Source organism: Coregonus clupeaformis, chromosome 24 (assembly GCF_020615455.1).
Source record: "Coregonus clupeaformis isolate EN_2021a chromosome 24, ASM2061545v1, whole genome shotgun sequence".
In the NCBI taxonomy this organism is placed as follows: Eukaryota; Metazoa; Chordata; class Actinopteri; order Salmoniformes; family Salmonidae; genus Coregonus; species Coregonus clupeaformis.
The window spans coordinates 29,801,474-29,820,276 of NC_059215.1; the positions used below are offsets into that span (position 1 = coordinate 29,801,474).

Below are 18,803 nucleotides of genomic sequence, written 5' to 3' on the forward strand. Positions count from 1 at the left end.
GGTTTCTTGTAGTTGGCCACCAGGTTTACACACATCTCAGGAGGGATTTTGTCCCACTCCTCTTTGCAGATCTTCTCCAAGTCATTAAGGTTTCGAGCCTGACGTTTGGCAACTCGAACCTTCAGCTCCCTCCACAGATTTTCTATGGGATTAAGGTCTGGAGACTGGCTAGGCCACTCCAGGACCTTAATGTGCTTCTTCTTGAGCCACTCCTTTGTTGCCGTGTGTTTTGGGTCATTGTCATGCTGGAATACCCATCCATGACCCATTTTCAATGCCCTGGCAGAGGGAAGGAGGTTCTCACCCAAGATTTGACGGTACATGGCCCCGTCCATCGTCCCTTTGATGCGGTGAAGTTGTCCTGTCCCCTTAGCAGAAAAACACCCCCAAAGCATAATGCTTCCACCTCCATGTTTTATGGTGGGGATGGTGTTCTTGGGGTCATAGGCAGCATTCCTCCTCCTCCAAACACGGCGAGTTGAGTTGATGCCAAAGAGCTCGATTTTGGTCTCATCTGACCACAACACTTTCACCCAGTTCTCTTCTGAATCATTCAGATGTTCATTGGCAAACTTCAGACGGGCCTGTATATGTGCTTTCTTGAGCAGGGGGACCTTGCAGGCGCTGCATGATTTCAGTCCTTCACGGCGTAGTCTGTTACCAATTGTTTTCTTGGTGACTATGGTACCAGCTGCCTTGAGATCATTGACAAGATCCTCCCGTGTAGTTCTGGGCTGATTCCTCACCGTTCTCATGATCATTGCAACTCCACGAGATGAGATCTTGCATGGAGCCCCAGGCCGAGGGAGATTGACAGTTCTTTTGTGTTTCTTCCATTTGCGAATAATCGCACCAACTGTTGTCACCTTCTCACCAAGCTGCTTGGCGATGGTCTTGTAGCCCATTCCAGCCTTGTGTAGGTCTACAATCTTGTCCCTGACATCCTCGGAGAGCTCTTTGGTCTTGGCCATGGTGGAGAGTTTGGAATCTGATTGATTGATTGCTTCTGTGGACAGGTGTCTTTTATACAGGTAACAAGCTAAGATTAGGAGCACTCCCTTTAAGAGTGTGCTCCTAATCTCAGCTCGTTACCTGTATAAAAGACACCTGGGATCCAGAAATCTTTCTGATTGAGAGGGGGTCAAATACTTATTTCCCTCATTAAAATGCAAATCAATTTATAACATGTGTTTTTCTGGATTTTTGTTGTTGTTATTCTGTCTCTCACTGTTCAAATAAACCTACCATTAAAATTATAGACTGATCATTTCTTTGTCAGTGGGCAAACGTACAAAATCAGCAGGGGATCAAATACAGTGGGGAAAAAATGTATTTAGTCAGCCACAAATTTTGCATGTTCTCCCACTTAAAAAGATGAGAGAGGCCTGTAATTCTCATCATAGGTACACGTCAACTATGACAGACAAATTGAGAAAAAAAGAAATCCTGAAAATCACATTGTAGGATTTTTAATGAATTTATTTGCAAAATATGGTGGAAAATAAGTATTTGGTCACCTACAAACAAGCAATATTTCTGGCTCTCACAGACCTGTAACTTCTTCTTTAAGAGGCTCCTCTGTCCTCCACTCGTTACCTGTATTAATGGCACCTGTTTGAACTTGTTATCAGTATAAAAGACACCTGTCCACAACCTCAAACAGTCACACTCCAAACTCCACTATGGCCAAGACCAAAGAGCTGTCAAAGGACACCAGAAACAAAATTGTAGACCTGCACCAGGCTGGGAAGACTGAATCTGCAATAGGTAAGCAGCTTGGTTTGAAGAAATCAACTGTGGGAGCAATTATTAGGAAATGGAAGACATACAAGACCACTGATAATGTCCCTCGATCTGGGGCTCCACGCAAGATCTCACCCCGTGGGGTCAAAATGATCACAAGAACGGTGAGCAAAAATCCCAGAACCACACGGGGGGACCTAGTGAATGACCTGCAGAGAGCTGGGACCAAAGTAACAAAGCCTACCATCAGTAACACACTACGCCGCCAGGGACTCAAATCCTGCAGTGCCAGACGTGTCCCCCTGCTTAAGCCAGTACATGTCCAGGCCCGTCTGAAGTTTGCTAGAGTGCATTTGGATGATCCAGAAGAGGATTGGGAGAATGTCATATGGTCAGATGAAACCAAAATATAACTTTTTGGTAAAAACTCAACTCGTCGTGTTTGGAGGATAAAGAATGCCGAGTTGCATCCAAAGAACACCATACCTACTGTGAAGCATGGGGGTGGAAACATCATGCTTTGGGGCTGTTTTTCTGCAAAGGGACCAGGACGACTGATCCGTGTAAAGGAAAGAATTAATGGGGCCATGTATCGTGAGATTTTGAGTGAAAACCTCCTTCCATCAGCAAGGGCATTGAAGATGAAACGTGGCTGGGTCTTTCAGCATGACAATGATCCCAAACACACCGCCCGGGCAACGAAGGAGTGGCTTCGTAAGAAGCATTTCAAGGTCCTGGAGTGGCCTAGCCAGTCTCCAGATCTCAACCCCATAGAAAATCTTTGGAGGGAGTTGAAAGTCCGTGTTGCCCAGCGACAGCCCCAAAACATCACTGCTCTAGAGGAGATCTGCATGGAGGAATGGGCCAAAATACCAGCAACAGTGTGTGAAAACCTTGTGAAGACTTACAGAAAACGTTTGACCTGTGTCATTGCCAACAAAGGGTATACAACAAAGTATTGAGAAACTTTTGTTATTGACCAAATACTTATTTTCCACCATAATTTGCAAATAAAAATTCATTAAAAAGCCTACAATGTGATTTTCCTAATTTTTTTTCTCTTATTTTGTCTGTCATAGTTGACGTGTACCTATGATGAAAATTACAGGCCTCTCTCATCTTTATAAGTGGGAAAACTTGCACAATTGGTGGTTGACTAAATACTTTTTTCCCCCTCACTGTATGCACGCACCACTTTTCCGTTATTTATTTTTTTGAATTTTTTTAAACAAGTTATTTTTAATTTCACTTCACCAATTTGGACTATTTTGTGTATGTCCATTATATGAAATCCAAATAAAAATCCATTTAAATTACAGGTTGTATTGCAACAAAATAGGAAAAACGCCAAGGGGGATGAATACTTTTGCAAGGTACTGTAGATGGTCACCGTGCATGTGAGATTTGGTTCTGGGTTCCAGGATTACAGCCAAAACAACCCAATTTAATAAACATTATTGAGTTACATTATTCCAGTTCTCTTGTTATCCATATATTGTTGAGTGCAGTGATGAAGCAGGATAAAGAGAACCGTGTCCCAAAATGACATCAATAAAGCAGATTGGATTGTATTACCATGCCATTTTATCAAATTACACATGGCCTCAAAAGGACAGTTTTGTCACTTGATTTGATTCAGAAAGAAACGGTGAAAGACATGTCTGACCCAGAGTGTATTAAAAGCCATGATCATGGTAGTCTGTATTTACTCGTCTTGGTTTCCTTATTATTTCCTTATTTAACCTCCCTCACTGCTATGGATTTCCACAAGCTGTCAGTAAACAAAATTAATCAATAGAAACTACCATCCACAGCAGCTCAGAATGCTATATACACATCTGAAATCAAATGAGCCTAATTACTGTCTCCCTGAAGACTCAGGGTATACCTTCATTAGGCAGTCACATCTGTCCACTTTAAAGTAAATTCTTAGCATCTTATCAGGCCAAAGAGAGTTTGAATTATACTACAGTGCCTTCAGAAAGTATTCACACCCCTTGACTTTTTCCACATTTTGTCAGACATTGAATATCCCTTTGAGCATGGTGAAGTTATAAATCACACTTTGTATGGTGTATCAATCCACCCAGTCACTATAAAGATACAGGCTTCCTTCTTAACTCGGTTGATCTGTGAACTGTACATGATAAAGACAACATCTTGGAGTATGTATAGATTCTGAAATACACATTTTCACATTCATTTATTCAAAACGACCCTTTTTGATTTAGCTTATTTTTAGACATATGGCTTGAAACAATATAAAGTTACTCTTCAAACACGTCAAATTTCCAGAGTGGGCTCTCTGGTACTTTAATGATATGACCATTTTATACATAGAAATGTACATTATAGGTCATTAACCAATCAGAGCCCTCCTTAAGGATTTCACATTCAGCAAGTCACCAGCAGTTCCCTTAGAATTTTCCCATTCACTGTGATGCTGGTGCTCATAAAATGTATCATACCTTTAGTATGAATTATCAGAGAGCCCACACAGAATTAGCAGAAAGCCGACTCTGGAAATTTGATGTGCTTTTAGAGAATATTGTTCCAAACAATATGTCTTAAAATGAACTAAATCAAAAAGGGTATTTTTTTATGTTGAATAAATGAAGACATACTCCATATTTTAGAGCAAACTATAAGGAGTATAATGACACCAAGATGTTGTCTGTACGGTTCACAGATCATAGGGTCTTACGTGAAGCATACACTGAGTGTACAAAACATTAGGAACACCTGCTCTTTCCATGACATAGACTGACCAGGTGAAAGCTAGCATCCCTTATTGATCAGCATAGATGAAGAGGACGAGACAGGTTAAAGAAGGATTTTTAAGCCTTGAGACATGGATTGTGTATGTGTGCCATTCAGAGGGTGAATGAGCAAGACAAAAGATTTAAGTGCCTTTTTTAACGGGGTATGGTAATACGTGCCAGGCACACCGGTTTGAGTGTGTCAAGAACTGCACCGCTGCTGGGTTTTTCACGCTCAACAGTTTCCCATGTGTATCAAGAATGGTCCACCACCCAAAGGACATCCAGACAACTTGACACAGCTGTGGGCAGCATTGGAGTCAACATGGGCCAGCATCCCTGTGGAACGCTTTCGGCACCTTGTAGAGTCCATGCCCCGACAGATTGAGACTGTTCTGAGGGCAAAAGGGGATGCAACTCAATAGGACGGTGTTCCTAATGTTTTGTACACTCAGTCTAAAATGGGCCTAAACTGGCCACTTTCATCATGATTTTCACTAAAATGGTTTGTAAAAATGTAAAAAGCATTTCAAACATCTTTCCTCGCAATGAAGTTTTTATGTGAGAATTGCCAAAACAATCGGAGAAACCAAAAATATTTCCGCTCCTGCTGGCGTGGAATCGCCCATTTGTGGTAATCTACTGTATAGCCTATTATAATTGGTACAGTGGGGAGAACAGGTATTTGATACACTGCCGATTTTGCAGGTTTTCCTAATTACAAAGCATGTAGAGGTCTGTCATTTTTATCATAGGTACACTTCAACTGTGAGAGACGGAATCTAAAACAAAAATCCAGAAAATCACATTGTATGATTTTTAAGTAATTAATTTGCATTTTATTGCATGACATAAGTATTTGATACATCAGAAAAGCAGAACTTAATATTTGGTACAGAAACCGTTCTTTGCAATTACAGAGATCATACGTTTCCTGTAGGTCTTGACCAGGTTTGCACACACTGCAGCAGGGATTTTGGCCCACTCCTCCATACAGACCTTCTCCAGATCCTTCAGGTTTCGGGGCTGTCGCTGGGCAATACGGACTTTCAGCTCCCTCCAAAGATTTTCTATTGGGTTCAGGTCTGGAGACTGGCTAGGCCACTCCAGGACCTTGAGATGCTTCTACGGAGCCACTCCTTAGTTGCCCTGGCTGTGTGTTTTCGGTCGTTGTCATGCTGGAAGACCCAGCCACGACTCCATCTTCAATGCTCTTACTGAGGGAAGGAGGTTGTTGGCCAAGATCTCGCGATACATGGCCCCATCCATCCTCCCCTCAATACGGTGCAGTCGTCTTGTCCCCTTTGCAGAAAAGCATCCCCAAAGAATGATGTTTCCACCTCCATGCTTCACGGCTGGGATGGTGTTCTTGGGGTTGTACTCACCCTTCTTCTTCCTCCAAACACGGCGAGTGGAGTTCGGACCAAAAAGCTCTATTTTTGTCTCATCAGACCACATGACCTTCTCCCATTCCTCCTCTGGATCATCCAGATGGTCATTGGCAAACTTCAGACGGGCCTGGACATGCGCTGGCTTGAGCAGGGGGACCTTGCGTGCGCTGCAGGATTTTAATCCATGACGGCGTAGTGTGTTACTAATGGTTTTCATTGAGACTGTGGTCCCAGCTCTCTTCAGGTCATTGACAAGGTCCTGCCGTGTAGTTCTGGGCTGATCCCTCACCTTCCTCATGATCATTGATACCCCACGAGGTGAGCTCTTGCATGGAGCCCCAGACCGAGGGTGATTGACCGTCATCTTGAACTTCTTCCATTTTCTAATAATTGCGCCAACAGTTGTTGCCTTCTCACCAAGCTGCTTGCCTATTGTCCTGTAGCCCATCCCAGCCTTGTGCAGGTCTACAATTTTATCCCTGATGTCCTTACACAGCTCTCTGGTCTTGGCCATTGTGGAGAGGTTGGAGTCTGTTTGATTGAGTGTGTGGACAGGTGTCTTTTATACAGGTAACGAGTTCAAACAGGTGCAGTTAATACAGGTAATGAGTGGAGAACAGGAGGGCTTCTTAAAGAAAAACTAACAGGTCTGTGAGAGCCGGAATTCTTACTGGTTGGTAGGTGATCAAATACTTATGTCATGCAATAAAATGCAAATGTATTACTTAAAAATCATACAATATAATTTTCTGGATTTTTGTTTTAGATTCCATCTCTCACAGTTGAAGTGTACCTATGATAAAAATGACAGACCTCTACATGCTTTGTAAGTAGGAAAACCTGCAAAATCGGCAGTGTATCAAATACTTGTTCTCCCCACTGTAGTTCCATGACTGTAGATGATACACACAAGGCAGGCCAGGCTCACACAATGCTGTGGAAATATGCAAAAAGGGTTAATGCTTTAAAAAAAGCCTGTCTGAAAGGCCAAGCTAATCCTACATCTTTACCATCTGTCTGTATAATTATGTTAGCATGCAGAGGGTTGTCTACAGTTAATGTCCCTATATCCCCCTCCACATAATAAATGAGAGTTACCTAGCAGCCAGGTAGGGGTGTTTTCTACCTATTATTGACTCATTACTTTGGCTAGAGTCTGTAGTGTTCCACCTGGTACTGAATTTGTTTTTGTTCCCCTTGTCATTTGCATTGCACATGAATCACTCAGCCTCAGGAATGTATTTTTTTTTCGAGTCACTTTAGGGTCATTTAATTAATTTGCACAAAAGAAGACAAGTGAAAGACAAAACAGTGTAGATAAAATCAAGGTTAAAAAAAAGGTGTGCAGGTGAGGTTGGAAAACTAAGATACAACCACACCAAAAAAACACAACATTACAGTTGAAGTCGGAAGTTTACATACACTTAGGTTGGAGTCATTAAAACTAGTTTTTCAACCCCTCCACACAAATGTCTTGTTAACAAACTATAGTTTTGGCAAGTCGGTTAGGACATCTACTTTGTGCATGACACAAGTAATTTTTCCAACAATTGTTTACAGACAGATTATTTCAATTATAATTCACTGTATCACAATTCCAGTGGGTCAGAAGTTTACATACACTAAGTTGACTGTGCCTTTAAACAGCTTGGAAAATTCCAGAAAATGATGTCATGGCTTTAGAAGCTTCTGATAAGGCTAATTGACATAATTTGAGTCAATTGGAGGTGTACCTGTGGATGTATTTCAAGGCCTACCTTCAAACTCAGTGCCTCTTTGCTTGACATCATGGGAAAATCAAAAGAAATCAGCCAAGACCTCCACAAGTATAAACACCATGGGACCACGCAGCCATCATACCGCTCAGGAAGGAGACGCGTTCTGTCTCCTAGAGATGAACGTACTTTGGTGCGAAAAGTGCAAATCAATCCCAGAACAACAGCAAAGGACCTTGTGAAGATGCTGGAGGAAACAGGTATAAAAGTGTCTACAGTGAGGGAAAAAAGTATTTGATCCCCTGCTGATTTTGTACGTTTGCCCACTGACAAAGACACGATCAGTCTATAATTGTTATGGTAGGTTTATTTTAACAGTGAGAGACAGAATAACAACAAAAAAATCCAGAAAAATGCATGTCAAAAATGTTATAAATTGATTTGCATTTTAATGAGGGAAATAAGTATTTGACCCCTCTGCAAAACATGACTTAGTACTTGGTGGCAAAACCCTTGTTGGCAATCACAGAGGTCAGACGTTTCTTGTAGTTGGCCACCAGGTTTGCACACATCTCAGGAGGGATTTTGTTCCACTCCTCTTTGCAGATCTTTTCCAAGTCATTAAGGTTTCGAGGCTGACGTTTGGCAACTCGAACCTTCAGCTCCCTCCACAGATTTTCTATGGGATTAAGATCTGGAGACTGGCTAGGCCACTCCAGGACCTTAATGTGCTTCTTTTGAGCCACTCCTTTGTTGCCTTGGCCGTGCGTTTTGGGTCGTTGTCATGCTGGAATACCCTCCATGACCCATTTTCAATGCCCTGGCTGAGGGAAGGAGGTTCTCACCCAAGATTTGACGGTACATGGCCCCGTCCATCGTCCCTTTGATGCGGTGAAGTTGTCCTGTCCCCTTAGCAGAAAAACACCCCCAAAGCATAATGTTTCCACCTCCATGTTTGACGGTGGGGATGGTGTTCTTGGGGTCATAGGCAGCATTCCTCCTCCTCCAAACACGGCGAGTTGAGTTGATGCCAAAGAGCTCCATTTTGGTCTCATCTGACCACAACACTTTCACCTAGTTCTCCTCTGAATCATTCAGATATTCATTGGCAAACTTCAGACGGCCATGTATATGTGCTTTCTTGAGCAGGGGGACCTTGCGGGCGCTGCAGGATTTCAGTCCTTTACGGCGTAGTGTGTTACCAATTGTTTTCTTGGTGACTATGGTCCCAGCTTCCTTGAGATCATTGACAAGATCCTCCCGTGTAGTTCTGGGCTGATTCCTCACCATTCTCATGATCATTGCAACTCCACAAGGTGAGATCTTGCATGGAGCCCCAGGCCGAGGGAGATTGACAGTTATTTTGTGTTTCTTCCATTTGCGAATAATCGCACCAACTGTTGTCACCTTCTCACCAAGCTGCTTGGCGATGGTCTTGTAGCCCATTCCAGCCTTGTGTAGGTCTACAATCTTGTCCCTGACATCCTTGGAGAGCTCTTTGGTCTTGGCCATGGTGGAGAGTTTGGAATCTGATTGATTGATTGCTTCAGTGGACAGGTCTCTTTTATACAGGTAACAAACTGAGATTAGGAGCACTCCCTTTAAGAATGTGCTCTAATCTCAGCTCGTTATCTGTATAAAACACACCTGGGAGCCAGAAATCTTTCTGATTGAGAGGGGGTAAAATACTTATTTCCCTCATTAAAATGCAAATCAATTTATAACATTTTTGACATGCGTTTTTCTGGATTTTTTTTGTTGTTATTCTGTCTCTCACTGTTCAAATAAACCTACCATTAAAATTATAGACTGATAATTTCATTGTCAGTGGGCAAACGTACAAAATCAGCAGGGGATCAAATACTTTTTTCCCTCACTGTATATCCACAGTAAAACGAGTCCTATATCGACATAACCTGAAAGGCCGCTCAGCAAGGAAGAAGCCACTGCTCCAAAACCGCCATAAAAAAGCCAGACTACGGTTTGCAGCTGCACATGGGGACAAAGATCATACTTTTTGGAGAAATGTCCTCTGGTCTGATGAAACAAAAATAGAACTGTTTGGCCATAATGACCATCGTTATGTTTGCAGGAAAAAGGGGGACGCTTGCAAGCCGAAGAACACCATCCCAACCGTGAAGCACGGGGGTGGCAGCGTCATGCTGTAGGGGTGCTTTGCTGCAGGAGGGACTGGTGCACTTCACAAAATAGATGGCATCATGAGGAAGGAAAATTATGTGGATATATTGAAGCAACATCTCAAGACATCAGTCAGGAAGTTAAAGCTTGGTCGCAAATGGGTCTTCCAAATGGACAATGACCCCAAGCATACTTCCAAAGTTGTGGCAAAATGGCTTAAGGACAACAAAGTCAAGGTATTGGAGTGGCCATCACAAAGCCCTGACCTCAATCCTATAGAAAATTTGTGGGCAGAACTGAAAAAGCATGTGCGAGCAAGGAGGCCTACAAACCTGACTCAATTACACCAGCTCTGTCAGGAGGAATGGGCCAAAATTCACCCAGCTTATTGTGGGAAGCTTGTGGAAGACTACCTGAAACGTTTGACCCAAGTTAAACAATTTAAAGGCATTGCTACCAAATACTAATTGAGTGTATGTAAACTTCTGACCCACTGGGAATGTGATGAAATAAATAAAAGCTGAAATAAATCACTCTCTACTATTATTCTGACATTTCACATTCTTAAAATAAAGTGGTGATCCAATTTTTACTAGGATTAAATGTCAGGAATTGTGAAAAACTGAGTTTAAATGTATTTGGCTAAGATAATAATAATATGCCATTTAGCAGACGCTTTTATCCAAAGCGACTTACAGTCATGTGTGCATACATTTTTACGTATGGGTGGTCCCGGGGAACGAACCCACTACCCTGGCGTTACAAGCGCCAAGCTCTACCAATTGAGCTACCACTTCCGACTTCAACTGTATATATGTACACTACTGGTCAAAAGTTTTAGAACACCTACTCATTCAAGGGTTTTTCTATATTTGTACTATTTTCTACATTGTAGAATAATAGTGAAGACATTAAAACTATTAAATAACACATATGGAATCATGTAGTAACCAAAAAAGGTGTTAAACAAATCATAATATAATTTATATTTGAGATTCTTCAAATAGCCATCCTTTGCCTTGATGACAGCTTTGCACACTCTTGGCATTCTCTCAACCAGCTTCATGAGGTAGTCACCTGGAATGCATTTCAATTAACAGGTGTGCCTTCTTAAAAGTTAAGAAGGAAAGAAATTCCACAAATTAATGTGTTTGAGCCAATCAGTTGTGTTGTGACAAGGTAGGGGGGTATACAGAAGATAGCCCTATTTGGTAAAAGACCAAGTCCATATTATGGCAAGAACAGCTCAAATAAGCAAAGAGAAATGACAGTCCATCATTACTTTAAGACATGAAGGTCAGTCAATACGGAAAATATCAAGAACTTTGAATGTTTCTTCAAGTGCAGTCGTAAACACTTTCAAGCGCTATGATGAAACTGGCTGTCATGAGGACCGCCACAGGAATGGAAGACCCAGAGTTACCTCTGCTGCAGAGGATAAGGTCATTAGAGTTACCAGCCTCAGAAAATGCAGCCTAAATAAATGCTTCACAGAGTTCAAGTCACAGACACATCTCAACATCAACTGTTCAGTGGAGACTGTGTGAATCAGGCCTTCATGGTCGAATTGCTGCAAAGAAAACCACTACTAAAGGACACCAATAAGAAGAAGAGACTTGCTTGGGCCAAGAAACACGAGCAATGGACATTAGACCAGTGGGACTATCATTTGTTTTTCAACAGGACAATGACCCAACACACCTTCAGGCTGTGTAAGGGCTATTGTACCAAGAAGGAGAGTGATGGAGTGCTGCATCAGATGACCTGGCCTCCACAATCCCCTGACCTCAACCAAATTGAGATGGTTTGGGATGAGTCGGACCACAGAGTGAAGGAAAAGCAGCCAACAAGTGCTCAGCAAATGTGGGAACTCCTTCAAGACTGTTGGAAAAGCATTCCAGGTGAAGCTGGTTGAGAGAATGCCAAGAGTGTGCAAAGCTGTCATCAAGGCAAAGGGTGGCTATTTGAAGAATCTCAAATATAAAATATATTTTGATTTGTTTAACACTTTTTTGGTTACTACATGATTCCATATGTGTTATTTCATAGTTTTGATGTCTTTCTACAATGTAGAAAATAGTAAAAGTAAAGAAAAACCCTTGAATGTGTAGGTGTTCTAAAACTTTTGACCGGTAGTGTACAAAACGGTTTGTTCAATCAATTAGGCCTAAACAAAGCATACTAATTACAATTGAACATGATAGACACAATGTACAAAAAAACATGTTTGCAAGATCTTTTTATATATTTAAATTGTAGTGTGAATACCATCAGTGGTGTATGATTTGACTAGGCTACCATCAGTGGGTGGCAGTGCTTTACCTGAGACTGAGAATGCAAAGCATCTCTTATGTGTGATTGAATGCAGCAGACCTCACAAGAAGAGAGCAGGCCTGAAGTAAAACACCACACAACAGAAAATCAGGGCTTTGTCAAGGCTGCACCAGTTGTATGTTTGAGGTTTTCAGGTCTGTGACACCTTAGAAACCTATGTCAGGTCCCTGATTATTTCATTCATAACACAGAGAACTGCACTGTGTTCTCACATGTGTATGTAACTCAAGAAGCATAGACGCAGAGATGGTATCAAAATAGTTACAACTCATTCATCCTTCTTTTGTCATTACAGGCATTAGTGATGGGGGAAAAAATCGATACAGTTACATAGGGATATATTTTTGACGTATAACGCAATATTATTTTTGACAGTATAGCAATATTATTTTTGCACTAGTTGGCTTTACCTGCACATAGCTCATAGCTTGTTCTCCATCTTCTTTTTAAAAAGTGAGACAATTTCTTTTCAGAATTTTTATTTCCATGACCGATCAAAACTCTTTTCTCATGGCTCTCTTTTGTCCCTCTGCAGCAGACATTGCAATATATTTGGAACATCGAATCGCAATATCGAATCACAATACATATAGAGTCGTAAGAATCGCAATACATATCGTATCAGCACCTAAGTATCGTGGTGGCGCATAGATGGCGCGGACGGATGGCGCCTCACCTCGAGCTCCTACAAAACATTGCAGGTTTCTACTTTTTCTACTGTTTTATTCTACTGTTTTTCTCAAATTTTCTTACCCAGTTTGTTTCGTGCATTACTTCAAACACCCGGGTAGAACTTTTGGAATATGAATCGCTGGGTACCCACCGTCCACCCGAATTTCCCCAATTCCCGGAGACGGCGGAACAATGGTCAAGCTTCTTCAGTGAGGCGCCGGGTTTCCTGGGAGTCCTACCGGAGAGTAGTAAACGAAGACGCAGACGGAGAGGCAGACGTGGGGGGGCTTAGTGAGATTGAGACGCCGGGCAACCCGTCCTCCATTACCGAGCATACTACTCGTCAATGTTCAATCATTAGTGAATAAACTTGACGAACTCAGAGTGAGGATCTCCTTCCAGAGGGACATCAGATTCTTCAACATACTCTGTTTTTCTGAAACCTGGCTTTCCTCCGACATCAAAACGGATGATGTACAACCAGTTGGTTTTACAGTTCATTGAGCGGATAGGAAGAGGGCTCTCTCTTGCAAGAAAAAAGGCGGAGGGCTCTGCTTTATGACCAATAACAAGTGGTGCGACGGGGGAAACGTACAGCATCTTACGAGCTTCTGCTTGGAATACTTGGTCATCAAATGTCTCTCTTTTTACTTTATGATAGAGTTCTCAGGGATTATCACCACGGCTGTGTACATCCCACCCCAAGCCAACACCAAAAATGCTCTCAAAGATCTTTATTGGACCCTGAACAAACTGGACACCGTGTACACAGATAAAGCGCAGCGTTCATCGTCGCGGGGGACTTTAACAAAAGTAATTTGAGAACAGTGCTCCCGAATATCTATCAACACATTGACTGTCCAACCCACGGAGATTCTATGCTTGACCACTGCTACACGCCTAATCATGCTTTATTTATTAAATCAAGCTTTATTTATACAGCACATTTCAGACATGGAATGCAACGCAATGTGCTTCACAAGAAAAAGCTATGAAATACAATAAATAAAAATTGAAATATTTACTACACAACAAACATAAGAGGATAAAAAACTAAATTATAACAAAAACTGAACAACTAAAAAGCACCCTAAGGAAAAGGGTATAAGGCCATCTCCCGTCCTCCTTTCGGCAAATCTGACCATGACTCCATTTTGCTCCTCCCCGCCTACAAACCAAGACTTATCACATCATCCATGCATATTTTTTATGAATACGGTGATTGAGTAGGTGTATTCATTGATGTTACCCTCAGAGGCGACCCGGAGCATATTCCAGTCCACATGATGAAAACAATCTTGGAGCATGGATTCTGATTGGTCAGACCAGCGTTGTACAGACCTGACCAATCAGAATCCATGCTCCAAGATTGTTTTCATCATGTGGACTGGAATATGTTCCGGGTCGCCTCTGAGGGTAACATCAATGAATACGCCTACTCAATCACCGTATTCATTAAAAAAATGCATGGATGATGTGATACCGATGGTGTCTTTCAAAACGTATCCGAATCAAAAACCGTGGATTGATGGCAGCCTTGTCGGGAAACTGAAGGCGAGAGATGCTACTTATAAACAAGGCAAGGTGACCGGAGACAATTGTATGGTTAAACAGTACAAATACGACCTACGCAGATCGATCAAGAATGCGAGACAAGTATAGGGAAAAAGTGGAGGAGCAATTAAGCGGGTCGGATATGAAGCGTATGTGGCAGGGGCTTCTAACTATCACGGATTACAAAAAGAAAGCCAGTCACACCGCGGACACCTTATTCTCATGCTTCGAGCAAAACGACTCTGAGCTGCCGAGGAGAGCCCCTGAGGACAACGAGGGCTAAGTGCTTACAGTCTCCACGGAAGACGTATGCAAGTAATTCAAACGTGTTAACCCTCGCAAGGCTGCCGGCCCAGACAGCATCCCTAGCCGCGCCCTCAGTGCATGTGCAGACCAGCTAGCTGTTGTGTTTTCTGAAATGCTCTCTCTCTAGCTCAAGCCGTTATCCCCACCTGCTTCAAGATGTCCACTACCATCCCCGTGCCCAACAAAGGGAAAGTAACTGAACTGGATGACTACCGACCCGTTGCACTCACTTCTGTCATCATGAAGTGCTTAGAGAGGCTAGTCAAAGACTACATCACCTCCTCGACACACTTGACCCTTTCCAATTCGCCTACTGCCCCGACAGATCCACAGACGACGCAATCGCCATTGCACTGCACACTGCCCTCCCTCACCTGGACAAGAGGAATGCATATGTGAGGATGCTGTTCATCGACTACAGCTCGGCCTTCAATACCATAGTGCCCTCTATGCTCACCACAAAGCTCTCAGCCTTGGGACTGAACTCCTCCCTATGCAACTGGGACCTGGGCTTCCTGACGAGCCTCCCCCAGGTGGTGAAGGTAGGCAACATTACCTCCTCCACACTGATCATCAACACGGGGGCCCCACAAGGGTGCGTCCTCAGTCCCCTCCTGTACTCCCTGTATACCCACGACTGAGTGACCTCACACAGTCCCAACTCCATCATCAAGTTCGCAACTCTTTAACCTCAGGAGGCTGAAGAAATTCGTCCTGTCCCCGAGGGCCCTCACAGTGTTCTACAAGAGCACCATGGAGAGCATACGGTCGGGCTGCATCACAGCCTGGTATGACAACTCCACCACCGCTGTCCGCAAGGCACTACAGAGGGTGGTATGCTCAGTTGAACGCACCATTGGGTGCACACTGCCTGCCCTCCAGGACACCTACAACACCAGGTGTCGCAGGAAGGCCAAGATGATCATCAAGGACCTCAGCCATCTGAGCCATGGCCGGTTCTCCCCGCTTCCATCACTCAGTACAGGAGCATCATGGCTAAAACTAACAGACTGGCCAATAGCTTCTACCCCCAGACCATCAGGCTGCTGACTAGCCACCACTAGTCAGCTAGCCCCCCACCCACCCCACCTTATAGTCCCAAGCTCTCGATTTCCCAGCCCTAACAGGCATAATGTGTTATGCAGTAAACCACACTTAAAGCGGCTTTAGCCGACCTACAGATTTATAATAGGCAGCCCTATGTTGTTAGACAGTCAAATGTGTGTCCTCGACAGACAAGTAAAGGAAGTCATTCCCAGTATTTAAATTCATGCAAACTAGGGCTACGATCCGATTTTACATTTTAGAGCCACACTTATAGGCTACTATCCATTTCACCATCATTCCATCAGAAGGAATCAATTGTCTCCACAGATTATAAATAAGTTAAACATTGACTCCATATTGTTACAAATATGACTCAGCCAGACACTTGTATCCTACTTTGAACAGTATGAAGTTAATTATCTAAGTGTCGCTAAGAGGTGACTTCTCAAGAAGCTGTTTGAACAGGCATCAAAGGCCGACCTGGAACTGTATCAGTTGCTGAGCCTGGCAGGACAGGTCTGGGTGCGGCGGGCACTGCCAGGTGGGCACAGAGGGCGTCAGACCACATACAATGCTGCTCCTGCTCCAGCAGCAACTGGGGAAACCACAGGAAGCACTATGAATAGAGAGCTATTAAGTCCCAAGTGACATGAGCACCACTCCGTTGGAAATCTACAAAGGACACACTGGCATCATTTCCTTTTCCTGCCATAATCCCTACTACAGTATTTTCATTTATGCAAATGATCAAGTAGAGTTGGGATGGGGGGAGGTGGGCTGCAGTGTAGCCTATATGTGAACATAAACAACAACATAGACCACTGTCAGGCAAAAATACACTGAGTGTACAAAACATTAGAAACTGCAACTCTAATGGGTTTTTCAATCTCAACAGTTTCCTGTGTGTATCAAGAATGGTCCACCACCCAAAGGACATTACATTTAACATTTACGTCATTTAGCAGACGCTCTTATCCAGAGCGACTTACAGTTATTGAGTGCAGACATTTTCATACTGGCCCCCCTTGGGAAACGAACCCACAACCCTGGCGTTGCAAGCGCCATGCTCTACCAACTGAGCTACAGAGGACCCTACCAGTCAACTTGACACATCTGTGGGAAGCATTGGAGTCAACATGGGTCAGCATCCATGTGGAATGCTTAGCACCTTGTAGAGTCCATGCCCCGACGAATTGAGGCTGTTCTGAGGGTAAAGGGGGGTGCAACTCAATTTTAGGAAGGTGTTCCTAATGTTTTGTACACTCAGTGTATATAGCTGTCTAGAGACAAAGTTGTAAATAGTGCAGCCATGTTTTCACACCTTTCACTGACAGAGAAAGATCAGTGTTAAACCAATAAGGTCTAAGATATGTTTTCAACCTTTACATGTCTCTGACTATTGAGGAAATGCAGCACTATTTGAGATATACACAAAATCAGGTGTAACGACAGTATTCATCAACAACAACATAGTGCAACTCTGCTCATAATTGAGCTACTCAAATGCATTGCATTGTGAAATACAGCTCAACAATGAGCTCTCTGAACAAAAATTATTTTCTAGAGAACAGATGTTTGCATATGGTTATAGACTATCTAAAGATCAGTCATCCACCATTAATACTGTGGAACTGAGACTCCACGGCCCACTTTAGCCATACTGAGGCAGGGTCTACCTTATTTTGTCATTAGCTGATTAAATAAATGAGGGTCTCCTTGAGAGACACTCTAAATCTCAGAAGTATCTAATGACTATCTGATATGGCTGAAACTGTTACAATAGCTTACTGTGCTGACTGAGTAAACATGAGCGAAGCCTAAATCAAATCTCTCTCTCTCTCAGCACAGAACTTGACACAGAGGCTACAAGAAGTGTCAGCGAGATTGCTTATATGACCACCTTTCAATCAGCCCCTTATTTTATTGAAGGTATACCACTTTTATACATATCAGTGGGTAACTGGCAATTGTAGCTGTTGGGGTGTTGTTAAACCGTGGTGGCTGTTTACATTTCAAATTAGGGAGGTGTTAAACTTTGGAAGTGTTAATGAATTTACCTGCAAAAAAGCAGAGAACCATTCACACAGACCCAATACCTGTATTTAATTTACTAGCTCTTTAGGTGGCTTTTAATTTACCATGTTATTTACCCCCTGCCCCTTTCAGATATACGAAAAGGCTGGTATAAAAAAGCAGGCATGGTAAATTAGTGGGATTTTGCTTGTGTATGAAGGGGATATGAGTCTCGAAGTCAGAGTAAGGACAACGGATGGAGTAGTTACCGGTATGTTGACATGAAGGTACATGTATATTATAATCTGTCAAAATGACAAGGCTGTACACTTGTTTAGGATTAACCACAGGCAAGGTAGTACAAAAGTGTTTGTAGGGACATGCAAATACTTACCCAAGTGTACTTATAAAACCATTGACAGAGCCCTCTGCGTAAAGGGAAACGATGTCCCCAATGTGCAAAAAGCTGGACATTGAATCCGACATCTTAGGTGTCTTTCCCCTTGAAAATGATAAACTGAAATACAAACTTTGTCCCCCTTCTGTCTTCTCCACTTGACTGCAACAACTTCTTGGAGTGCTACGCGTATCGAATGTTGCTCTTCCTCACCGAGGGCTAAGAACCCTCATTCGAGCTACTTTAGATTTTGTTGTAATGCATCGAGGAGGACAATGTAGTTCATTCAAATAATCGTTTTCTATGTTCTATTAAATAAAGTTTAAACCCGAAAATGAGCAATGATAACCCAATGTAAATGAAAGCAGAGAAAGTCAAAATGTGTCAGCGAAATCCTCATGTTGACACTGCACCTGAAGACAGAAAGCATTAGAACCAGGAAGTGTGTGATGATGATAACTCCTTTAGTGAGCAGCAGTAGCCTGTTCTGACAGTGTAGATTAGAAAGTACACGAGAAAGATCCACACACCCCTTCATACACTCTCTTTCCTACATACAATAATGCACTGAGAATTGGTAAAATGATGTAGGGTGCAAGGGTGTCAGAGTCAACATTCACGTTTTTATTCAGTGAACATGATTAGGCCTACGTGATCATATAGAGCCATTATCAGTCAAAGTATTGAAATCCTGTCAATAAACCATAATTTAAACCATTAAACGAATAAACCA

General features: G+C 42.7%; 1 protein-coding gene across 1 annotated transcript in view; it reads right to left on the reverse strand.

Annotated features, from left to right (window-relative positions):
- The window catches only part of LOC121538342 (inositol 1,4,5-trisphosphate receptor type 3), a 60,040-nt gene extending 41,540 nt beyond the window's left edge, over positions 1-18,500 (reverse strand). Inside the window, exon 1 of the mRNA XM_041846241.2 lies at positions 18,068-18,500. Coding sequence (XP_041702175.1) covers positions 18,068-18,159 — 92 coding nt within the window. The 5' untranslated portion in view covers positions 18,160-18,500. The remainder of the gene's footprint in view (positions 1-18,067) is intronic.
- Positions 18,501-18,803: the final 303 nt, after the last annotated feature.